This window comes from Leucoraja erinacea, chromosome 35 (assembly GCF_028641065.1).
Source record: "Leucoraja erinacea ecotype New England chromosome 35, Leri_hhj_1, whole genome shotgun sequence".
Taxonomy (NCBI): domain Eukaryota; kingdom Metazoa; phylum Chordata; class Chondrichthyes; order Rajiformes; family Rajidae; genus Leucoraja; species Leucoraja erinaceus.
The window spans coordinates 11803175-11829257 of NC_073411.1; the positions used below are offsets into that span (position 1 = coordinate 11803175).

The following is a 26083-nucleotide window of genomic DNA, read 5'->3' on the forward strand; positions in this document are numbered from 1 at the left end:
AAGCACCGCGGCTGAATCCAATGGAACATAACGTTCATTTCCAAGGCCACTTCTTACAGTTCAGGAAGGCCACATGCCCACTCAAGATATCCTTTCGGTACAAAACCTCCAGCCCTTGCACAGAAGCACAAAGTGAACCAGGATATCACTCAGTTGCCTCCTGAGGGAATGACGACTCAACACCAGTTTAGTTTAGTTTATTGTCACGTGTACCGAGGTGCAGTGAAAAGCTTTTGTTGCATGCTATCCAGTCAGCAGAAAGACAATACATGATTATAATGGCGGTTTTGGTTTTTTTGGTTTTTGTATCATGTTGAAATTAAATAAATGACTTTTTTGTATGGCTTTGTAAATATTTGATTAGTGTATAAATGTAAATAATTTGGTGTACATATAGCGGCTGATGTACATATGGTGTACATATATAGCTGCCAAATGTGTATAAGATTATTACAAGCAGTTGAATAAGGGGTGGCAATTAATAAGCTTATCTTCTTCCTGCTCCGTTTCAGACACACATACGAGTTTATTTATTTATAGATATTGTTTATGACACGTTATAAATATTCTTGTTTTGTTTTTTGTATGCTGTTTCACACTTGCTTTTTATTCTTTTATTCTGTTCGAAATAAAGAATTAAATAAATAAATTAAATACATTTTTTTTAAAGGGAGAGACCCACAGTTCATTGTTACGTTCCCCCGGTTAGGACCTGTTGGGCTTCTCTTAACCACTAGAGATGATCATCTCCTTGTTAAGTAGCATCCTCAAAAATTAACAATGTTTAAATATAATTGCCAGGGATTTTGTCAAAGGGAGTTGGTTGCGGGTACATCAATACCAACGCTTAAAATGTGGATTGCAAGTATGTTGGACACCGCTCATCTTGAGGAAATGCGATTCCTCCTAATGGATAAATCAGACCAATTCATAACGAGTTGGTCTCCATTCGTCGTTTTTTTGGAATCATTTGGTGCAACACAATTGTAAAAAATAACTGTTTCAGGACTGGACGAGGGTTGGCCAAGATTATAAATAATGATCTCCTTTTCTTTTCACTATTTTCTCTCTCAACTTTCTTCATTTACTCGTTTTCTTTCTTCACACACTATATATTTCACATCTTTCTATCCTTTACTATCTAACTTCTTTTTCTTATTCTCAACTTTTTTTAAATAAATTAAAAAAAATAAAAAATAAAAAATAAAATAAAAAGGGAGTTGGTTGCACATCCTCCAGTTAAATATCTGCTTGGAATGCTGGTGTTCATAGTTTGGGTTAGTTGAGGTTAGGGATCCAGCATGGAAACAGGCCCTTCGGCCAACCGGGTCCGTGCCGACCAGCGATCCCTGCAATGTCCCACACACACACACACACAATTTGTAATTTTCCCAAAGCCAATTATTCTACACACATGCACGTCTTTGGAGTGTGGGAGGAAACCGGAGCACCCGGAGAAAACCCTCGCAGGTCACGGGGAGAACGTGCAAACTCCGTACAGACAGTGCCCGGGAGTCTGGATGGAACCCGGGTCTCCGGCGCTGTGAGGCAGCAACTCTAACGCTGCACCACCCGTGTTGAGTGGTTGGGTCGGGTGAAGGGGCGCGGCGGGCGCCCACCTTACCTGGTAGTTGTCCGTGGCATCGCCCAGCAACCCGCCAAAGGTGATGGCGTTGGTGATGCAGCCCAGGTAGATGAAGAGGATGGTGGAGATGGACTGGATGTGGAAGCCTTCGTAGAAGTCGCTGGACAGCCAGGGTAGCTTCCTCTTGATGTCCAGCATCAGACCTCCACAGAACCTGCGCCCGAGGAGGAGGAAGGAAGGAAGGTGAGAAACAGGTGCACGAGTCGGGGTAATCATGTTCAAAAGTGATAGGTGCAGAATTAGGCCATTCGGCCCATCAGGTCTACTCCGCTATTCAATCATGGCTGATCTATTTCTCACTCTAACCCAATTCTCCTGCCTCTTCCCCATAACCCCTGACACCCGCACTAATCAAATCTATCCATCTATCCATCCATCCATCCATCCATCTATCTATCCATCCATCCATCCATCCATCTATCAATCCATCCATCCATCCACCCATCCATCCATCCATCCATCCATCTCTCCGTCTATCCATCCATCCATCCACCCATCTATCTATCTATCTATCTATCTATCTATCTATCTATCTACCTATCTATCTATCTATCCATCTATCTATCCATCTATCTGTCTATCTCTGCCTTAAAAATATCCATTGCCGACGGCCTCCACAGCCTTCTGTGGCAAAGAATTCCACAAATTCACCACCCTCTCACTAAAGAAATTCTTCCTCATCTCCTTCCACAGGGATTGGCTCCTCTAGCCAGCTATGCCCTTCAGTAAGATCACGGCAGATCGGACATTGGCCCTAGCATCACCTACCCACACCCTCCACTTGTCCCAGACTTCCCCGTAGCTCATATGTCCGCCATAGACATAGACATAGCCTTAAATAAACATAGAACAGTAGATCACTGGAACAGGGCAGCCCAGTGGTGTGGCGTTAGAGCCACTGCCTCACAGAGAACCCGATGCGATCCTGTCCACGGGTGCTGTTTGTGTGGAGTTTGCACGCTCTCCCTGTGACCGCATGGTTTTTTTTCTCCTGTTCCCCCCCACATTCCAGAGGTGCAATGAGATAGAAACAAGAAACCACAGAAGCTAGTTTACAAAAACAGACACTGCCGGAGAGACTCAGCGGGTCGGGCAGCATCTCTGGTGAAGATGGATAGGTGACGTTTTGGGGTTGGGATCCTTCTTCGGTGGGGGAGGGGGGAAGAAAGCTGGAAGAGAAGAGGGACAAGTGATAGATGGATACAGGCTGGGAAGGGGGGTTGATAGGCAGAAGGTTGGACAAAGGCCAGGGAGGAAAAGACGGAAGGTGCGAGACAAAAGGATCGAAGAGGTGCAAATTGTGAAGCTGGAGGAAGGAATCATAGGTGGAAGGGGAGAGGAGAGAAATCGGTGCAAATCCAGGTGGATTACAGGGATGAAGGGGGAGGGGGGGGGTAAAAAGAAAGGGGTGGTGAAGGAAGAAGTGGGAGAAGGGAGTTAGAAACATAGAAACATAGAAATTAGGTGCAGGAGTAGGCCATTCGGCCCTTCGAGCCTGCACCGTTCACCATTCAATATGATCATGGCTGATCATCCAACTCAGTATCCCGTACCTGCCTTCTCTCCATACCCCCTGATCCCCTTAGCCACAAGGGCCACATCTAACTCCCTCTTAAATATAGCCAATGAACTGTGGCCTCAACTACCCTCTGTGGCAGAGAGTTCCAGAGATTCACCACTCTCTGTGTGAAAAAAGTTCTTCTCATCTCGGTTTTAAAGGATTTCCCCCTTATCCTTAAGCTGTGACCCCTTGTCCTGGAGTTCTTGTGTAGTTACGTACAATTGGAGAATTGAATGTTCATACCTTAGGGTTGCCAGCTACCAAATAGAATACGAGGTGCAGTTCCTCTAGTTTGCGTGTGGCTTCACTCTGGATGCCTGCCTTGTGAGATTGCTTCAGGAGGTTATGGGTTTCCCTAAGTCATTCCGCCTCCCAGTTAATAGACCTCAACTAACGCAAAGATTGGACAGGAGTGTTGGCGACCATTGTACGGAGATGTTGCCAAGTCTCGAGGGCCTGAACTTTGGGAAGAGGTTGAGCAAGCTAGGACTCTATTCCTTGGAGCACAGGAGGATGAAGGGGTGATCTTACAGAGGTATATCAAATCATGAGAGGAATAGATCGGGTAAATGCATGGAGTCTCTTGTCTAGAGTAAGGGAATTGAGAAGCAGAGGACATAGATTTAAGGTGAAGGGGGGAACATTTAATAGGAATCTGAGGGATTCATGCATAGAAACATAGAAGCATAGAAATTAGGTGCAGGAGTAGGCCATTCGGCCCTTCGAGCCTGCACCGCCATTCAATATGATCATGGCTGATCATCCAACTCAGTATCCCGTATCTGCCTTCTCTCCATACCCTCTGATCCCCTTAGCCACAAGGGATACATCTAACTCCCTCTTAAATATAGCCAATGAACTGGCCTCAACTACCCTCTGTGGCAGAGAGTTCCAGCGATTCACCACTCTCTGTGTGAAAAAAGTTCTTCTCATTTCGGTTTGAGATGCAAAGGGTGGTAGGTGTATGGAATGAGCTGCCGGAGGAGGCATGTTTAAGAAACATTTAGACAGGTACATGGATATTGCAGGTATCGAGGGACATGGGCCAAAGACAGGTAGATGGGACATGTTGGCCGGCATGGGCAAGTCGGGCCGAAGGGCCTGTTTCCATGCTGTATGACTCTCTGAGTCTATGATATCAGTGCATGGAGGGAGAGGCACAGCCAACCTAACTAGGACGACTGAGTTAAATACCTTCCCGTCCAGATCAACTCTTCCCCGAGCTCATGTGGTACAGGCATCTCCTCGTCATCGCTTGCCCCGCCACATCCCGCTGATCCGTTCATCTGGCCCGCCTCGTTGAGAGAGTAGACGGACTTCCTGTGGCGGAGACGGAGAGGCAACAGATCAGGCAACACGAGGGAATCAGGCTCGGTGGAGAGGCAGCACGGTGGCGCAGCGGTAGAACTACTGCCTCCCACCGCCACAGACCCGGGTTCGATCCCGACTACGGGCGCTGTCTGTACGGAGTTTGTACGTTCTCCCCATGATCTGCGTGGGTTTTCTCCGAGATCTTCGGTTTCCTCCCACACTCCAAAGACGTACAGGTTTGTAGGTTGATTGGCTTGGTAGGGCAGTGTGTGTAGGGTAGTGTTAATGTGTGGGTGTCGCTGGTTGGCGCGGACACGGTGGGCCGAAGGGACTGTTTTTTTCGCGCTGTATCTCTGAACGAAACTAAACTAAACTAATGAAGCCCATACCTCTTCTCGGCTGATGTCACTTTCTTGGGAGGTTCGATCCGGATTTTGGGATCCCATTCGCCAGGAGGAAGGACGATGACCTCATCGAGGAACTCGTCGATGCCCGCGATCAGGTCATCTCTGTCTCTCGCCTTGTAAGCCACGTCACTGAAGAGCTAGAAATCAACCCAACCGTGGTGGAATGTGAACATCAACCAGAATAGACTGCAGGAGATGTATTCAGGAGATAGTTATGGCCCTGTCCCACTTACGCCACTGATAGGTCGTTGCGGGTTGCTGAAAATTTCCAACATGTTGAAAATTCAGCGGCAACCAGAAAGACGCTACGACTCTTTGGGTGACTGAGGAGACCATACAGGCGACATGTCGCGGGGTGAAGCCTGTATGGTCGTGAGTAGTCGCCCAAAGAGTCGCAGCCTCTGGTTCTGGTCGAAAACTTTGTTCATGTTGAATATTTTCTGCGACCTGCCAACCACCTACGACAGGCACATTGGGTCTACTCCGCCATTCAATCGTGGCTGATCTATCTTTCCCTCTCAACCCCATTCCCCTGCCTTCTCCCCATAACCCCTGACACCCTCACTAATCAAGAATCTATCAATCTCCGCCTTAAAAATATCCATTGACTTGGCCTCCACAACCATCTGTGGTAATAAATCTCACAGATTCACCACCCTCTATTCCTTCTCCTCTCATTTTTAAAGGTAGGTCATTTTATTCTGAGGCTATGGTCGCTGGTTCTAGACTCTCCCACTAGTGGAATCATTCTCTCCGCAGACCTAAGACTTTTGCCTCCATCACAGTGAGGAGATGCTGGGTGGACTCACTGTGGTGGATGTTAATATGTGTTTATTGTTGTTTTTATTGTATTATATGTATGGCTGCTGCAATTTCGTTCAGACTGAATGACAATAAAGGCTATCTATCTATCATCCAATCTATCCAGGCCTTTCACCATTCGGTAAGTTTCAACGAGGTCCCAATTCATCCTTCTAAACTCCAGCCCGCAACTCAACATTCCACACTCCAAACTCGACACCATTTCTTACGGAGTTGAGGTCGAACACTCACATCATCCACCATAAGAGTGGCCATAGCTCTTCCAATCTCGCTGTAAGATTTGCCTTTTCCTTGGGGGCCCAGCAGAATAAAAATAAACCTGTTGCAAAAAGAGATTAATAAGTTAAAACCACGACCATAAAACCAAACCATTTCATTGCGCTGGGAAGAGGAATGAAAGGGTGACTATTATGGTCTGCATAAACATTGGACTGAGTTTGCATTTGGCCTGAAACCATCTAAAAACTCCTCAGCGATAGCGAATTGCTTTCCCAATACTGTTGACCTGTGGGTAGCCACCGAGTGAGGTCATGGGTTAATTGATGCTTGTGTCATTGGCTCAGTGGCATATTAACCTTGCAATCAGATGCAGTGACTACTGGGGAGATGGTGCTTTTTGGGACCAAATTATTGGCCACTACGATGCTGGAAACCTTGGGTGATCGGCCGTGATCAAGTCAAGACAAGTCACTTTTATTTCTAGAGCACATTTAAAAAACAACACTCGTTGGCCAAAGTGCTTTACATTGGTGGAGGTACAACAGTGGTTCATAGATTAAGTACATACATAAATACATACATATAGCCCTCACTCAGAGGATGTCAAGAAAGGCTTGAGAGTAAAGTAGTAAAGACTGGATAGACTTGGTTTATACTCTCTAGAATTTAGAAGATTGAGAGGGGATCTTATAGAAACTTACAAAATTCTTAAGGGGTTGGACAGGCTAGATGCAGGAAGATTGTTCCCGATGTTAGGGAAGTCCAGGACAAGGGGTCACAGCTTAAGGATAAGGGGGAAATCCTTTAAAACCGAGATGAGAAGAACTTTTTTTCACAGAGAGTGGTGAATCTCTGGAACTCTCTGCCACAGAGGGTAGTTGAGGCCAGTTCATTGGCTATATTTAAGAGGGAGTTAGATGTGGCCCTTGTGGCTAAGGGGATCAGGGGGTATGGAGAGAAGGCAGGTACGGGATACTGAGTTGGATGATCAGCCATGATCATATTGAATGGCGGTGCAGGCTCGAAGGGCCGAATGGCCTACTCCTGCACCTAATTTCTATGTTTCTATGTTTCTATGTTAAAGATGAGTTTTTAGTCTTGACTTAAAGGAGTCGTTGGTGGGGGCAGTTCTGGTGGGAAGAGGGATGCTGCTGTTTCACAGTCTAGGAGCTGCAACCGCAAAGACGCGGTTGGTCGCCCTTGAGCTTATGCCTAGACCGCGGGATGTTCAGTAACCCCAAGTCGGCCGATCTGAGGGACCTGGAGGTGGTGTGGTGGGTAAGCAGATATTTTGCTCATATTGAATGGCGGTGTTGGCTCGGAGGGCCGAATGGCCTACTCCTGCATCTATTTTCTATGTTTCTATATTCTATATTTAGTTGTTTACTACTAGTGTGGTGTTGCGATGGGATTCACTGACTATGTATCACCCCTATCTAGAGCGATAGATACCTTGTTGGTACGGCCACCTCTGTCAGCCCACCCAACATGGTCGGTTGCAGGAGACGGACAAAAGCGACAAAGGGTTTCTCCAGGAAGTCCACTTCTCCCACCAGGATGTTTGAGGCTTCCGAGTCACGAGGTATCTTCTTCTTGAACTTGTTCTTGAGCTGCGAGGAAGGGAAGGTGTTAATGAGTGGGATTTTGGTCTGTGTCGGAAGAAGCAGAGTCTCCACCCGAAACGCCACCCATTCCTTCTCTCCAGAGATGCTGCCTGGCCCGCTGAGTTACTCCAGCTTTTTGTATCTGTCTTCTGTAAGAGAGAGACATGCTTGACTCTCAAGCTACTGAACACAGGGAGGAGCCAAGCCTATATCATCGGAGTCTCTGACAAGATATTGGCCTCAGCTACACTCCATAGAGTCCCATAGTGTCCCATAGAACAAGGGGTCACAGTTTAAGGATAAGGGGGAAATCTTTTAGGACCGAGATGAGAAAACCACTTTTCACACAGATAGTGGTGAATCTCTGGAATTCTCTGCCACAGAAGGTAGTTGAGGCCACAGTTCATTGGCTATATTTAAGAAGGAGTTAGATGTGGCCCTTGTAGCTAAGGGGATCAGGGGGTATGGAGAGAAGGCAGGGATGGGATACTGAGTTGGATGATCAGCCATGATCATATTGAATGGTGAACGGTGCAGGCTCGAAGGGCTGAATGGCCTACTCCTGCACCTATTTTCTATCTTTCTATGTTTCCATAAACAGCTAGCCGGCTTGTCTTGGTGTGACAGCAGGGAGCATAGTCAGGAATGTGCATGCAGGACTAAGCCTCATCCTCGTGATCCCAGTCAATAGCGATCTGCTGCTTCATAATCTGATTAACAATCAAAAAATGCGGCATAATTTATTGCAACTAAACAAAGTTGAATCAAACTTCATTTTGTTGTTTTTCACACCCATGTTATGCAGTGGGCAGGTGTTATAGACCTTCACGGGAAAGTAGATGCACCCGCCCCCACGAGTCTCGGGCAGATGGGGCTCGTCAGCCTGGGAAGGCCGCCCATCTCGGAGAGGGAAAACTCTGATTTAAAACCTCCACTGCCTTGTGGCCATATGCAGTCATGGAAAAGGCTCCAGGAGTGAACCTCAAGAAACTCCCTAGTCGGAGCCCCTAAGGCAGTTTGTCGTTGTCTACGACCTCGCTCTGGCAGCTCCTGCAACAGAGCTGGTGCCAAACTGTAACGGCCCTGCTGTTCCTTTGGATCGATCAGCGACGTGGAGAGGGGGGACGTGCTGCATGGGCAACAGCCTGTCCTCCATGTGACATCGATCGCCCAGGCTTGCATCCGACCAGGATGCATCATCACCCATGGTCAGTCATGCTCGAGAGGGGGCTACTAAAGTATGCAAATAGTGGCCACATAAAGGGCGACGACTAACTTCCAACCCCTCCTCCCTCCTCCCTGTTTCCCCACGCTGGGCCCTCCTACTGAGTAATGGTCTCTGTTCTCAGTCTTGGTGAGTACTAGCACTGTATTAAATAAATTCACTGAAATGGGAATGAAAGTGCACTACCTTAAAGTTGAAAACTATTCAACAATTGACTGAAAAAAACCCTCATTGCAGGATACAAGTTAACTCGCCATGCTTGGTGTTTACCTGGTCAGTGCTGGGACTGTCGGCAATGTCATTCATGCTTCTGCTTTGAGCATGTCCTATAATGTTAAAGGAGGCACAGAAGTGACAGAGTTAGTTTGAAATTCAGGGAACAATTGAGGATAGGGAACCATCGTAACACAGGAGCTTGGTGGGGGGTGGGGGGATTGGAATTGGGGAAGGGGCTTCGAGTTGCCGGATAGCAGCAGGAGTTTCGACATCAACCAAAGGGGTGGGTGCATGCACGGGGGCTGCATGCAACGCCTGCGTCTTGGTGACCCGGCCACCGGGTGAGACGGGCTGGTGACTTACGTAGTCGGCCGTAACTGGAAGATTGCCTCATCCCCAAGTCCTCAGTGGAGCGGTAAAGGTTTGCCCGAGTGCCGGGAGATCGGCTGGGGCTCCTTGCTGCTGGTCACTCAATAATTCAAGCAGTTAGTAAGGGAAGAAATACACATATATACAGTATATATATATATATATAGGTCAACAAACCGACTCAATGCACCATGCAAAGGGAGACAAAAATGCTGGAAAAACTCAGCGGGACAGGCAGCATCTATGGAGCGAAGGAATAGGGTGATTTCACTAAAGGTCACTGTAGCGTAGATCCGCACCCACGTGACCAAAATTCTCAAGTGGAGGACACTCGAGGGTTCGGTACATGTTAGTGGATGGGAAAAAACGCATTTTCCCACCCGTTAAAAACATAGAAAACGGCGAGGTTGTGGGCTGCAATTTACTGTGCTAGTCGGGGTGACCGTGAGGCACAGCTACCTAGATTTACAGGAAAGAAAAAAGATAGCAAGTAAGGTAAATTCAAGAGGGAACTGAAGGTGCCAAATCGGCGGAAATGAACAGCCGACATTTGCTGTGGATATTTAAAGGTCCAAAATACCGGGAATTATCGCGTTTGCTCGCTGAATTTATCAAAAGTAAGTTAACGCTCCAGTGCTCTACGCTCCAGTGACCTTTAGTGAAATCACCCTATAGGTGATGTTTCGGGTCGAGACCCTTCTGAAGGAGTAACAGGATGAAACGCCACCCATTCCTACTCTCCAGAGATGCTGCCTGGCCCGCTGAGTTACCAGTCCCAGCATTTTCCTATCTTCAGTATGTTTATTGCATCTGTTTCCTCTAACTGGAGAAAAGGAATAGGAGACACTTTGGGTCGGGATCCTCCTTCAGACTGAAGCAGAGTCTCGACCCGAAACGTCACCCATTCCTTCTCTCCAGAGACGCTGCCGGTCCCGCTGAGTTACTCCAGCATTTTGTGTCTGTCTTCACAAGACGTCACGGGCTCCAGACGGCTGTGCGGACGCATGATGACGCGCGAGACTGTCGCGCATGAGTCACTAACGGCCTGGCGAGTAAATGACGGCCACGTGGGACAGGGCCAACGTGCTGGGGGATGTCTTGTACAAATGACAAATCACCCACCTTGCAAATAGAATGGTTTTGGTCTGACGTTGAACTGATTACTGTCATAGAGTCATAGTGACACAGTATGGAAACAGGCCTCATGTAAATGTTCAGCGTCGCTCACCTGATGATGTTGTGGATGACTTCCCAATGTCCACCAGGGAGCGATGGATAGGTTTCTTTGTCTGGTGTCGGTGCTTTCTCAGTAGGATGAAGGAGATCTGTTCCCGTACATCAGGCTGAATGAGTCCATCTTCAATCTGCTTGTCGATTATATCATCTGCAAATAGAAACACCTCGGTCATTTTCTTACCTGAGTAGATCTGATGGACCTTTCTTTCTTTAGCTCATCGGGATTAACGTTTCACCTTCTTCCAGTTTCGCTTAAATTAGTTTAGAGATACAGTGATACAGCCCTTTGGCCCACTGAGTCCATGCTGACCAACAATCACCGTACACAGGATAGTGTTAATGTGCAGGGATCGCTGGTCGGCACAGACCCGATGGGCCGAAGGGCCTGTTTCCGCACTGCATCTCTAAACTAAACTAAATCAAGAATGGTGCCAGAGTTATTTCCTTTCAGCTAAATGCATTCTCATGCGGATTACAGTCGGAGTTATATGCAATCACTTACTTGGTGTTGGAGAAGGGGGAGAGGGGCCGGGAGGGGGGGTTCTGAGGGGGAGAAGGGGGAGAGGGGGACAGTAGGTTTGTAGGTTAATAGGGTGGTAAATGTAGGGAGTGTCCGAGTGGGGTGTAGGAGAGGGGGAGGGAGGGGGGGAGAGAGTGAGGCAGAGGGAGGGAGGTGGGGGAGAGAGAGGGAGGGGAGAGGGGGAGAGAGAGGGAGGGGAGAGAGGGGGGATAGGGGGGGAGAGGGGGGGAGGGGGGAAAGGGGGGGGAGGGGGGGGGGAGGGGGGGGGGGGGGGGGAGAGGGAGGGAGGGGGGGAGAGAGGGAGAGGGGGAGAGAGGGGGAGAGAGAGAGGAGGAGAGGGAGAGAGAGAGGGAGAGAGGAGAGAGAGAGGGAGAGAGGGGGAGAGGGGAGGAGAGAGAGAGAGTGGGAGAGAGAGGGAGAGAGGGGGGAGGGGGGGGAGGGGGGAGGAGGGGGGGAGGGGGGGAGGGGGGGAGGGGGGGGGGAGGAGAGAGGAGAGAGGGGAGAGAGAGGGGGGGGGAGAGGGGGAGAGGGGGGGAGAGGGGGGGAGAGGGGGGAGGGGAGGGAGGGGGAGAGAGGTGGGGAGAGGGAGGGGGGGGGGGGGAGGGAGGGGGAGGGGGGGGGAGAGGGGGAGGGGGGAGGAGAGGGGGGGGGGGGGAGAGAGAGGGAAATTTGGGGTTCACCATACAGCCATACAAAACCACAGAACACGATAGTCTTTAACATAACATCCCCACACAGTGGAATCAAAGTTTCCCACTGTGATGGAAGGCACGAAAGTTCAGCCATCTTCCTCTTTGATGTTCACCAGTGGTCAGCTCAGCAACAGCAGAGAAGGGGGGCAGTTCCCTTACCTATGATCTGTGGCAATGAATATCCATCCAAGTCCAGCATCACGGTGTCCGTCTGCAGGCATGTCCGCAGCTCAAACAGGCTGTGCAGGGACAACGTGGAGACGTGGGGTTTACTCCAACGCTCGCCACCCTCCTCCACCTTCTCTTCAAACTTCACCCATCTAGGAACAAAGGGGAAAGAGCAGCCCTCACGTTACAGCGCCTCACATTCTGCCTGGTAGTGGGTGGTCTTGGAGGGGAGGATGCTCCTCAAACTGCGGAGCATCCTGGACAATACAGCTCATCCCCTCCATGACACACTGGTCAACCTGAGGAGCAACTTCAGCAACAGACTGGTTCCACCAAGATGCAGCACAGATCCTTTTCCCCTGTGGCTATTAAACTGTACAACTCCACCCCCTGCTGTTGTGGGTAAAACTGACTACCCTGTCCCCCCCCCACCCCCCCCCCCACCCCATCCACACCCCCCCCCCTACCCCCCCCCCCCAAGACCCTCCCACCCCCCCCCCCCCCAGTCCTTTCCACTCATATAACCATATAACAATTACAGCACGGAAACAGGCCATCTCGGCCCACACAAGTCCGTGCCGAACAATTATTTTCCCTATGTCCCACACACCTGCACACACACAGACCATAACCCTCCATTCCTTTCCCATCCAGTTCATTGTGACTGTAGGCACTTGGCTATCAGTGGAGGTTATCAATGGGGGTTGGCACCACCCTGTTCCCTTCCAGCAGAGACACACACACACACACACACACGCACACACACGCACACACACACACACGCGCGCGCACACGCACGCACACACACACACGCGCACGCGCGCACACACACGCACGCACGCACGCACACACACACACACACACACACACACGCGCGCGCGCGCGCGCACACACACGCACGCACACACACACGCACGCACGCACGCACGCACGCACGCACGCACACACACACACACACACACACACACACACACACACACACACACACACCACAGTGCTTGAGCCAACCCCTCTGTCTCTCCACTGTACATGGCAACATCAGGTCAGGACAAAAATAAGATTGAGTAAAAGTTTGCGAGATAAAAGCAGAAAGCAGAAAGATTGAGTAAAAGTTCACCAATTGTAGGTCAAGGCGAAAGTTTGCGAGATAAAAGCAGAAAGAAACAACAATTTAATTACAGCACAATTTCATGTTGCCTTGGTGCAGAATAGCTTCTTTGTGGTTTTAGTAACGTACATAAGTATCAGAGTAAAATATAATTAAACCGGCACAAAGAGTTCTTTCTAGAAAAACAAAAAATGTTAATCCCAAAGTCTAAATGATATTTTAATTCTAGATGCAGATTTAAAGTTATTATTGACTTCAAATGCTTGCGTCTGGAAAACATAATTGGAATTAAAGCACAGTGTTTGAATTAGCTCCCATTCTCACGGCATCTGTAAACTGGCCCCGCAGTTTTATGAATTAGGAATTTTTGAAGTTAGATGTGGCCCTTGTGGCTAAGGGGGTCAGAGGGTATGGAGAGAAGGCAGGTACGGGATACTGAGTTGGATGATCAGCCATGATCATATTGAATGGCGGTGCAGGCTCAAAGGGCAGAATGGCCTAGTCCTGCACCTAATTTCTATGTTTCTATGTTTCTATCTATCCCTTTCTCCAGCTTTTTTGTGTACCTTCGATTTTCCAGCATCTGCAGTTCCTTCTTAAACATACTCATGCTTGACCACTTTTATGGAGCTATGGATTTGGCCTCCAAGGTCCATTTGTACATTAACCCTCTTATGGATCTTCTGTTTTGACCAGCTGCATCTGTGTGCCTGGTTTGGGGACAGCAAATCCCCCGAACTGGAAGTCCGTGCAGAGAGTGGTGAGGAGGGCTGAAAAAATCATCGGGACTTCCCTTCCTTCAATCCGGGACACTGCATGCAAATGTTACTTGTCCAAGGCCAACAGCATTATAAAAGACCCCACACATCTCCATCATGGACTGTTCACTCCACTGCACTCGGACAAAAGGTATCGCAGCATAATGCCCCTGTCCCACTTAGGAAACCTGAAGGGAAACCTCTGGAGACTTTGCGCCCCACCCAAGGTTTCCGTGCGGTTTCCCGGAGGTTGCAGGTGGTTGCCAGAGGTTGCAGGCAGTGGAACCAGGTTGGGAGACTGCCGAAAACCTCACGGGAACCTTGGGTGGGGGACAAAGTCTCCAGAGGTTTCCGTTCAGGTTTCCTAAGTGGCGCAGGAGCTTAAAGGAGCAGAACAGCCAGGTTTTGCAACAGCTTCTTCCCTCGAGCCATCAGACTCTTGAATTCCACACAATGTGCCGCAACTATTATCTATTTTATCTTTTTATCTATTTTATCCTTTTGTTATTTTTATGTTGCACGGTGAGTCAGATGCAACGTAATTTCGTTCGGACTTGCATTTGTCGGTGTATTTTTCAGTGACAATAAATTCTCTGATTTATTAACAAGACTATTGTTGTACTTATCACAACCTTGGTCGAAAATGTGGACAAATAACTGAAATTCCAGAGAGCAGATGAGGTCCTTGGCATCAAACGCCATTTGAACATCAAATGCCCATTATTATAGTTTAGTCGGTTTAGTTCAGTTTATTAATATTGTCACATGTACCAAAGGGACAGCGGTAAGCTTTTGTGTTGTGCTATCCAGTCAGTGAGAAAACTATTCTATACATGATTACAATCAAGCTGTCCGCAGTGGGCAGATACAAATTAAAGGGAATAAAGTTAAAGTCCAGTAAAAAGTTAATCTGGGTTTCCACTGAGGTAGTTGGTGAGTCAGGACTGCTCTCATTTTGGTGATAGGATGGTTCAGTTGCCTAATAACAGCTGGGGAAAAACTGTCCCTGAATCTGGAGGTGTGCGTTTTCACACTTCTGTACCTGATGGGAGAGGGGAGAAGAGGGAGTGGCTGGGGATGAGACTGGCCCTTGATTGTAGTTGTGTTGAGATCAAGCAGAGATCTTTCACTGGATTGAATCATCCATTAAGATTCAGATTCAGATTCAATTTTAATTGTCATTGTCAGTGTACAGTACAGAGACAACGAAACGCATTTAGCATCTCCATTAAACAAAGATGCCCGTGGCTTAATTCTCCTCATTCTAGGACAAGGACTTTAAGACCTTTGCCTTCCATCACAGTGAGGATGTACCTGGTAGACTCACTGTGATGGATGTTAAACTGTGTTCGTTGTGTGTTCTGTTATATTTTTTATGTTATGACTGCAAGGTACGCAATTTCGTTCAAACTGGAGATATTTTGAATGACAATAAAGGATACTTTATAGTTATACTTTAATGTGTAGGAAGGAACTGCAGATGCTGGTTTAAACTGAAAATAGACACATGATGCTGGAGTAACTCAGCGGGACAGGCAGCATCTCTGGGTATGGTACGCAAGGAATGGGTGGTGTTTCGGGTTGAGCCTGAAGAAGGGTCTCCACCCGAAATGTCAACCATTCCTTCTCTCCAGATGCGCTGCCTGTCCCGCTGAGTTACTCCAGCCTTTTGTGTCTGTCAGATTTAGTCACTCACCTGGCTGACTCCTTCCATTCCAGCTCGTCCCCGTCATGTTGCAAGGTGTCCATCTCCGTGAAGAGCGTGGGTGTGGGGCCATCATCATCTTCACCAAGGATGTATCGCAAGCGCTCAGCAGCGGGGGAAACTATGTACAAGGGGGGGGAACAGAGAAACCACGTCACATTATCCGTTACACATCCCTCGAGGTGACCAGCACTCACTCAACATGCCTTAGTGTCTGAACATACTCTTGGCTCGTTCAATGGCTGGATGGTCAACAAAACCTCCTTCATAAAAAAATTTGGACCCAAAGTGCCAGAGTAACTCAGCAGGTAGACAAAAATGTTGGAGAAGCTCAGCGGGTGAGGCTGCATCTATGGAGTGAAGGAAATAGGCAACGTTTCAGGTCGAGACCCTTCTTCAGGCTGATGTGGGGGTGGGGGGAGGCGGGAAGAAGAAAGGAAGAGGCGGAGACAGTGGGTTGTTGGAGAGCTGGGAAGGGGAGGGGAAGGAGGGAGAAAGCAGGGACTACCTGAAATTAGAGAAGTCAATGTGTTAACCACCCAAGCGAAATATGAGGTGCCGTTCCTCCAATTTATGGTGGGACTCACTCTGGCCATGGAGGAGGCCCAGGACAGAAAGGTAGGATTCGGAATGGGAGGGGGAGTTGAAGTGCTGAGCTCAGCAGGTGTGGCAGCATCTCCAGGGATCTTGGATAGGTGATGTTTCGGGTCAGGACCCTTCTTTGGTCTGAAAGACCCGAAATGTGTAGGAAGGAACTGCAGATGCTGGTTTAAAACGAGGGTAGACACAAAAAGCTGGAGTAACTCAGCGGGTCAGGCAGCATCTCTGGAGAAAAGGAATAGGTGACGTTTCAGGTCAAGACCCTTTTTTCAGATGGATATATAACCATATAATAATTACAGCACGGAAACAGGCCATCTCGGCCCTTCTAGTCCGTGCCGAACACTTACTCTCACCTAGTCCCATCTACCTGCACTCAGACCATAACCCTCCATTCCTTTCCCGTCCATATACCTATCCAATTTATTTTTAAATGATAAAATCGAACCTGCCTCCACCACTTCAACTGGAAGCTCATTCCACACAGCTACCACTCTCCGAGTAAAGAAGTTCCCCCTCATGTTACCCCTAAACTTCTGTCCCTTAATTCTCAAGTCATGTCCTCTTGTTTGAATCCTCCCTACTTTCAATGGGAAAAGCTTATCCACGTCAACTCTGTCTATCCCTCTCATCATTTTAAAGACCTCTATAGTCAGGGGAAAAAAGGGGAAAGATCCAAAATGTCATCGATCCAGGTTTCCTGACCCACTGAGTTGCTCTTTGTGTCCCTTTCCTTGTAAAAATATAAAATAAATAGTTCTTTGTATCTAAATCTCTCCCCTAGCTGAGGATGCAAAGTTCAATTCTCAGGTGAACATCTGATTCATAAACTCACAGTCATCTGTTGACAATGCTGGACAGATTTGTATTATTTCCATTCAACAATCTTTAGGCCAATGCTGCTATCAGTAGACTCACATCATCAGTAAGCAAATGGAACAGTGCTCAAAACACAGGCGCCCTCAGGTAAATGCCCCGTCCATTCACTGGGCAAGGGACAATAGACGATAGACAATAGGTACATAGAAACATAGAAACATAGAAATTAGGTGCAGGAGTAGGCCATTCGGCCCTTCGAGCCTGCACCGCCATTCAATATGATCATGGCTGATCATCTAACTCAGTATCCCGTACCTGCCTTCTCTCCATACCCCCTGATCCCCTTAGTCACAAGGGCCACATCTAACTCCCTCTTAAATATAGCCAATGAACTGGCCTCAACTACCCTCTGTGGCAGAGAATTCCAGAGATTCACCACTCTCTGTGTGAAAAAAGTTCTACTCATCTCGGTTTTAAAGGATTTCCCCTTTATCCTTAAGCTGTGACCCCTTGTCCTGGACTTCCCTAACATCGGGAACAATCTTCCTGCATCTAGCCTGTCCAATCCCTTAAGAATTTTGTAAGTTTCTATAAGATCCCCTCTCAATCTTCTAAATTCTAGAGAGTATAAACCAAGTCTATCCAGTCTTTCTTCTTAAGACAGTCCTGACATCCCAGGAATCAGTCTGGGGAACCATCTCTGCACTCCCTCTATGGCAATAATGTCCTTCCTCAGATTTGGAGACCAAAACTGTACGCAATACTCCAGGTGTGGTCTCACCAAGACCCTGTACAACTGCACAACTACTCCCGGTACAGGAGTAGGCCATTCGGTCCTTCGGGCCAGCACGAGGGATGCGCAGGGTTGTGGCTGTGTTTCGGGCATTCTCAACTTGACACTTCACATGCCATGGTTTGCATTGGTTTAATGCCGGGATCCCAACCTGGGGTACATTTCGCCTGTCCAGGGGGTAAATCTGTTGATAGTGGATCTGTACATATCTTTGCTCATTGACTGAGTGTGTTTGGTTCTGGTATACCGGTATCTGTTCATCATTAGTTGGTCATGAATAAGTGAAATAATATTGTGATGTGCTATTAAAGTTGCCAGGGGGTAAACGGGACCAAAAAGGTTGGGAAGCCCTGGTATAGTCTGCTGAGACATGAGGGATAACATGAGATTTAAAGATGGGTTGGAACGATGATGCCAGATAAATTAACCTTGCTTGCCTGGACTGTACTTTTTGGAGATGGAATCAAATCAGCAATACCCTGTGGTCAATGCAACCAAATTATATGTCAAATCTCTTCCAAACTGCTCATGATGATTGCATCAGAGGCAACAGGAGCGGTAGAGTTGATGGGGCCCCGTCCCACTGTACCAGTTAATTCCGGAGTTCTCCCGAGTTTCCCCTGATCCGAACTCGGAGAATTACGGTAATGGCCGCTCGTAGGTACTCGGGGGTCTCGTGGACATTTTACAACAGGTTGAAAAATCTTCACGAGCTTACCGCTTACCGTTTCCCGAGTACCTGCCGTTAACGTTACGGGCCGCTAAGAGACGTCCCAAGCTCCGATGTACCCGCCACGTACATTCTACATGCTTACCACAAGTTTGATTTTTTTTTTAAATTCGGGAGAGCTCTTGAATTAGCTTGTACAGTGGGACAGCCCCTTTACAGTGTCAGAGACCCAGACTTGTACAGAGTTTACACGTTCTCCTGTGACCCTGTGGGTTGTCTCCAGGTGCTCCGGTTTCCTCCCACATTTCAAAGATGTGCAGGTTCGTAGGTAAATTGTCCCAAGGTACGTAGTATGGAGCTAGTGTAAGGGGTGACCGTTGGTCAGCATGGACTTGGTGGGCCGAAGGGCCTGTTTCCACGCTGTATCTCTAAAATCTAAAGTAAAGTCTAAAGTATCACTTAAGCTACAGTGCCTGGCTCCATTTACCCAAATCTTTAAAGTGAGTAACTTTAATGTCTCATAGTCTATTTCTGAGGCTATTTCTACTAAAGTCCTTTTACTCATGTGGTATTGTAGCCTCTCAAATTAGTGCCCTTATCCAAGACTCCTTGGTTGCAAACTTCTAACCTCATACATTCATAAGTGAGCATAATATGAGCAGAATTAGGCCATTTGGCCCATCTAGTCAACTCCGCCATTCAATCATGGCCGATCTATCTTTCCCTCCTAACCCCTTTCTCATGCCTTGATACCCGTACTAATCAAGAATCTATCTACCTCTGCCTTTCCAATATCCATTGACTTGGCCTCCACAGCCTTCAGTGGCAATAGATTCCACAGATTCACCACCCTCTCACTAAAGAAGTTCCTCCTCATTTCCTTCCCAAAGGAACGTGCTTTAATTCTGAGGCTGTGACCTCTGGTCCGAGGCTCTCCCACCTACTATAGGATCATGGTCAACAAGGACATTGAGAAGCTTTTGTTGCGTGCTAACCAGCCAACGAGCCATTCACAGCGTACAGATTCATGATAAGGTTCATTTAGTGCAAGATGAAGCCAGCAAAGATCAAAGATAGTCCGAGTGTCACCAATGAAGTAGATAGTAGTTCAGGGCTGACCTCTAGGTGGTTCCGTTGCCTGATAACAACAAATGGTCTCCAGCATGTCTAGCTATTTGACAAACCTCCAGGAACAGACCAGTTGGAATTCCCTCACCCCCCAAACATTGTGAAGACAGAAGACCCTCAGAAAATCTTCCCAAACACTTACTCTACCTCCTCTTGTATCTGAGACACAGCCATTTGCAGCTTTAGTCAACAACACAGAACATGGATCTAGGGTGGCCAACTTTCCCACTCCCAAATAAGGGACAAAAGGTCAAAATCCGGGACAAATTCCCGACGGCAATTCGTTGACCGACTCGGCCGTGGCTGGGTGATTGATGAGTTGGCCCCGGGTGCTGGACTGCACACAAAGCCCAGCCGGCCAGCGGGCCAGCTGAGGAGTTTTGGCCCACGTGACATCCCGCGCAAAGTCTGGCGCCCCGTCCAACTTATGAACCGATGATCGGCCATGAGAAGGAGGGGGGGTGGTGGTGTGGGCGGTAAGCGAAGGTCCGAAGGTCGGACAGCTGGCCGGGCTGCCGACCGACCGACGGGGCCAGTGGCGAGGTGCTGCTGCTGCACTCCATGGGCTGCACTACGTCGGGACGGGTGAGGCGGGGCCTGACGCGGCGCTCCAACCCGACAGACCCCTCGACGCGGTCAAATACGGGACAAGGGCGGTCCCATATGGGACAAACCAATTTAGCCCAAAATATGGGACAGTTGGCACCTATAGTTGGTTTCGCCTCCAACCTTATTGTATAAATGTCTCAAACGATTTGTCGGTCTTCAATTGGTCTTCGAACAAAAACACCTTACTCCCCGTTACTACATCGTTGTTTAGCATCTCTGGCACTGACTCCAGGGACCACAGCTGGGCTCTGGAATCTGTCTCAGCTCAAGCGGCATCTGCAGGTGGCCGGTGGGAATCAGTATGGACAGTAACCAAGCCTTTGGTACTCTGCTTCCGTTGTCTGTTGGCTTACCACCACAGTGCTGTGCTTCTGCTTAGAGAGGGTGATCCCATGAAACGGACACTTAATGCCTGCCAGCCATCCCCTGTGCAGCTCGGACCTGGGTCAAATGGAAGCTTTGTCACACGCCGCGGTATTTTTGCCGTGCCCTCTTTCTCGCTGTTTGCAGTACCTATCATTTCCAACACTTCTCGATCTTCTACGCTGCAAGTGAAACATTCTGACTGTGAAGCAATTGTAACTAATTCTTCCGAGCTGGAATTTCAGTTCCTATGGTTACAAAGCAATTCTACAACTCTGCTGTCTTGTAGAACGCTCTCTTAAAGCGGTGACCGAGGGCAGGTCCAGAACTGGCTGGTCCGACAGCTCGAAGTGCTTTATCCTCTTGCAACCTAGTCAAAGAACGTTTAACTCAACGTAGATGCAACGCGATTGCATGGTGGCAACCTTCTGCTGTGAGGAGTGTGGTTGATGTTTGCAACCAATTTGATCAATAGACAATAGACAATAGACAATAGACAATAGGTGCAGGAGTAGGCCATTCGGCCCTTCGAGCCAGCACCGCCATTCAATGTGAACATGGCTGATCATCCCCAATCAGTACCCCGTTCCTGCCTTCTCACCATATCCCCTGACTCCGCTATCTTTAAGAGCCCTATCTAGCTCTCTCTTGAAAGCATCCAGAGAACCTGCCTCCACCGGCCCTCTGAGGCAGAGAATTCCACAGACTCACCACTCGCTGTGAGAAAAAGTGTTTCCACTCTCTGTGAGAAAGAGTGATCCATTGACATTTGATCTTCTGTTGGAATAGTTTCCAGGCCCAAGGCAACACGCGGACACTCTCGTGCAGGAAGGATCCACAGATGCTGGTTTGAACCGAAGATAGACGCCAAATGCTGGAGTAACTCAGCGGGACAGGCAGCAACTCTGGGGAGAAGGAATGGGTGACGTTTCGACCCATTCCTTCTCAAGAGTTCAAGAGAGTTTTATTGTCATGTGTCCCTGATAGGACAATGAAATTCTTGCTTTGCTTTAGCACACCACAACACAGTAGGCATGAATACAGAACAGATCAGTGTGTCCATATACCATTGTATAAATATATACACACATGAATAAATAAACTGATAAAGTGCAAATAAACAGATTATTGGCTATTAATGTTCAGAGTTTTGTCCGAGCCGAGTTTAATAACCTGATGGCTGTGGGGAAGTAGCTATTCCTGAACCCTTCTCTCCAGAGATGCTGCCTGTCCGGCTGAGTTACTCCAGCTTTTTGTGTCCACATGGATACTCCTTGGAGTGATAGTCATCGCGAGAGGCACAGCACACAGGCAGGCCCTTCGGCCCATCGAATCTGCTCCGTCCCATTTACACTAATCCTACATTATTAGATGGGAGGGGGGGGGGGGGGGGGGAGGTCGGTCGATTATGTAGTGGATATGGATGATAATGTTGTAATTTGATAATTCATTGATTGATGTTTGCAGACTGCTGGGCAGTTGTGATCTTTCCAGTATATTGTAACTGTGATTATAGGATAGGGGTGACACAAAGGCACCATCGGTAACATTTCTGTCACACAGATCAGAGACGTGAGTTCAATACTGACAATGGGTGCTGTCTGTACGGAGTTTGCACGTTCTCCCTGTGACCACGTGGGTTTTCACCGGGTGCTCAGGCCTCCTCCCACGCTTCAAAGACGTGCAGGTTTCTGGGTTAATTGGCTTCTGTAAATTATCCCGAGTGTGCGGTAGAGAGCTAGTGTACGGGGTTGATCGCTGGTCCACGTGGACTCGGTGGCACGAAGGACCTGTTTCCACACTGTATCTTTCAAAGTCTAATACAAGAAGGCCCTTCGGCCCATCGGGTCTGCACTGAACATTGTAATTTGATGGTTAACTGATTGGTGATCTAACTGTGATTATGAAATAACATCTTCTTGTCATGGAAGATTCTCCCCACATTCTGAAGAACTCACTCACCGGAAAGCTGTAACCTTTGCAACACTTTCATGTTCTTCCCGCCTAACCCCAAAGACATCCCAGTTAGCAGGATGATTGGTCGCCATGGATTATCTCAAGTGGGTGGGTGAGGGGGCAGAATCGTGGGGCGTTGGTGGGAAACTGGAGGAACGTGAAAATCGTATGAAGATTGGATTGGTCTTCACGAGTCGTGATGGTCAGCATGGACTCAGTGGGCCAAAGGGCCCAGTTCCCCGCTAAGTCTCCCTATGACTCAATCACAAATTAAACTGCATTTGCAAACTTAACTTAACTTACAAAATTCTTAAGGGGTTGGACAGGCTAGATGTAGGAAGATTGTTCCCGATGTTGGGGAAGTCCAGGACAAGGGGTCACCGTTTAAGGATAAGGGGGAAATCTTTTAGGACCGAGATGAGAAAAACATTTTTCACACAGAGAGTGGTGAATCTCTGGAATTCTCTGCCACAGTTGAGGCCAGTTCATTGGCTATATTTAAGAGGGAGTTAGATGTGGCCCTTGTGGCTAAAGGGATCAGGGGGTATGGAGAGAAGGCAGGAACAGGGTACTGAGATGATCAGCCATGATCATATTGAATGGCGGTGAAGGCTCGAAGGGCCGAAAGGCCTACTCCTGCACCGATTTTCTATGTTTCTATAAACTCTGTCTGGTTTGTAGGTTCTTCATGGGACCTCGTGGGTTTTCTCCGGGTGCTCTGGTTTCCAGCCACATTTGCAAAGATGTGCAGGTTTGCAGGCTAATTGGCTTCTGTAAATTATCCCTAGTGTGTTGGATAGAACTAGTGTATGGGTCTGCATGTAATCAGTGGTCCGAAGAGCCAGTTTCCATGCCACATCTAAACTAAACTAAACACACACACAGCATCAGTCAATGCCTTTGTGCGTATATGTTGATCAACAAATGCTTAGCATATATGCAAAAAGCCATTGACTAATATAACTGTTCTTATGCATATAATATAAAATAATCATTGCATTAATTTGAAGATAGACACAAAAAGCTGGAGTAACTCAACGGGTCAGGCAGCATTCTTGGCGAAAATTAATAGGCGTGGACCCTTCTTCTGAAGAGTGGCCTTGGCCTGAAATGTCACCTATTCCTTTTCTCCAGAGATGCTGTCTGACCCGCTGAGTTACTCCAGCTTTTTGTTTCTATCCGCAGTTTAAACCAGCATCTGTGGTTCCTTCCTGCACTTTGCATTATTTTGAGTTGCCTTTGACTCTTCGCCCAGTGACCCACCATACAAGGACATGCTCCTGCCCCTTGCGGCAATCCCATCGGTCCACTCACTGAAATCCCATCCACCGGCCCACCCCATCGATACTTCACGCTGCCTTGGGAAAGCAGCCAATAAAAGCAAGGTACACCTAGAATCAGACTAAAAGGGGCCTTAACTTGCTCTAACCTAGTAGTGAATGAATGAGTGAATGAATAAGTTTATTGGCCATGTATTCACATACAAGGAATTTGCCTTGGTGCTCCGCCCGCAAGTGACAACATGACATAGTGACAGTTAGGAAACACACATAAAACATTAAACATTAATAATAAAACATTATTGATTAAACATGTGATTGGCAGGCAAGGTTTGACGCAGAGCTATGTGTGAGATGTTTAGGAAGGAACTGCAGATGCTGGTTTAGGTCAAAAAACTTCGGTCATTCGCTCTTCTCCCCTCTCAAGATACAAAAAGCATCAAAGCACATACCACTAGATTTAAAAACAGTTTCTTCCCCCCCCTTCCGCTGCTGTCAGACTCTTAAACCTGAATTCCTGATCTTCCAACCTTCCCCCTTGTGGCCCATGCACTTAAAAAAAAATCTTCCCTTTCCTACCTAGCTGCACGCTATTATCTTCGCTTTTGTACAGTACATGTATAATAGACAATAGACAATAGATAATAGGTGCAGGAGTCGGCCATTCGGGTCGATGCACAGAGTCTCTTGCCCAGAGTAGGTGAATCGAGGACCAGAGGACATTGGTTTACAGTGAAGGGGAAAAAGATTTAACAGGTTTCTGAGGGGTAACTTTTTCACACAAAGGATGGTGGGTGTATGGAACAAGACAATAGACAATAGACAATAGACAATTCGGCCCTTCGAGCCAGCACCGCCATTCAATGTGATCATGGCTGATCATCCCCAATCAGTACCCCGTTCCTGCCTTCTCCCCATATCCCCTGACTCCGCTATCTTTAAGAGCCCTATCTAGCTCCCTCTTGAAAGCACCCAGAGAACCGGCCTCTGAGGCAAAGAATTCCACAGTATCTAGAAAGTTGGCACAACAGGTCAAGGTTTTTCGGTATGCATGTATGCAGTAATAAAACTTTGGTGACATGAACAGTGACACAAATACCAGACTTTGGTGGGCAGCAGGTGAGTCGACTCCTTGTCTTCATGGGTTGGCCTTAACTGGATGCACCGAAACATTCCACTGCATCGAGGAGCCTTTCTGGTGAAAGACGTGCCACTTTAAAATCTGACCACCACCGTCGCCCCTCCAGCCTCATGCCCGGAGAACGCCCTTGATGCTGGGAGCTTCGTCCTCTCTGCCACTGAGGCGAGGGTGGACCAGTCGCTCGGCAGTCGTGAAACCAAAACTCTCGGGGGGGGCAGAGTCCCAGGCGAACACAAAAGCCTTGAGCAAACACTCACCCTTTCTTGCAGTGACCCAGTTACAAGCAATCACTCTGCTGAAGCGATTCAGCTGCAGTCTGTGGCGCAAAGTGTTAACCGCCCAGCTGAGTGAAACTACTTGCAATTACATCAGTTCTGTTCTGGCTGCAGGACAAACACCCCATTGCTGGTTGCGAGAAGCACATGATAATGGAACGGCAAACACCACCGTTTCAACTCCTACCTGGTTCGCTCTCACCCATTTTGCGACACACACACACAGCAGGCCTCTGTGTGCTCGGGATAAGTTGCGGCTGCATTCAAGAGTGTGTCAAAGTCTGTTACACAGAGCCGCTGGCCCTGGAGATTAAACGGAATAGCGCGCTCTTTGCAGAGTTGAGTCCTATTGATGCCCATGCCAAACCCAGCGGAGCTTACCCATTTCAATTCCGAGAAAGCTTTGACCTTAACTATTCGCAAGCCTTGGCTCAAGGGCTCTTCGGCCCACTGATAAAAATGCCCCCTATGTGAAAAATGAAACAGTTTTGCCATTGCCTTTGAATCCATCAGGCTGACACTTGTTGAGATCAAAGTTTATCATGGCATTAGATGCATCTTATATCTTATCTGGATTATCAATGGTCTAACATAGAAACATAGAAAATAGGTGCAGGAGTAGAGGCCATTCGGCCCTTCGAGCCTGCACCGCCATTCGATATGATCATGGCTGATCAACCAAATCAGTATCCCGCCCCTGCCTTCTCTCCATACCCCCTGATCCCTTTAGCCACAAGGGCCACATCTAACTCCCTCTTAAATATAGCCAATGAATTGTGGCCTCAACTACCTTCTGTGGCAGACAATTCCACAGATTCACCACTCTCTGTGTGAAAAATGATTTTCTCATCTCGGTCCTAAAAGACTTCCCTCTTATCCTTAA

At 48.0% G+C, this 26083-nt stretch overlaps 1 protein-coding gene across 4 annotated transcripts in view; it reads right to left on the reverse strand.

The window, feature by feature from the left end:
- Positions 1-26083, reverse strand: part of LOC129713334 (electrogenic sodium bicarbonate cotransporter 4-like) — a 63283-nt gene that overhangs the window by 30491 nt on the left and 6709 nt on the right. For 2 of the 4 annotated variants that reach the window (XM_055662314.1, XM_055662311.1), the window contains exons 1-10: positions 24884-25111; positions 15558-15687; positions 11987-12147; positions 10608-10763; positions 9065-9120; positions 7418-7575; positions 5978-6065; positions 4907-5061; positions 4401-4526; positions 1625-1799 (exon numbers count right to left, since the gene is read on the reverse strand). In XM_055662314.1, the coding sequence (XP_055518289.1) occupies positions 1625-1799; positions 4401-4526; positions 4907-5061; positions 5978-6065; positions 7418-7575; positions 9065-9120; positions 10608-10763; positions 11987-12147; positions 15558-15687; positions 24884-24926 (1248 nt within the window). In that variant the 5' untranslated portion in view covers positions 24927-25111. Of the gene's footprint in view, positions 1-1624; positions 1800-4400; positions 4527-4906; positions 5062-5977; positions 6066-7417; positions 7576-9064; positions 9121-10607; positions 10764-11986; positions 12148-15557; positions 15688-24883; positions 25113-26083 lie in introns of those variants that run through there. The other 2 variants (XM_055662313.1, XM_055662315.1) reach the window with 2 other exon arrangements.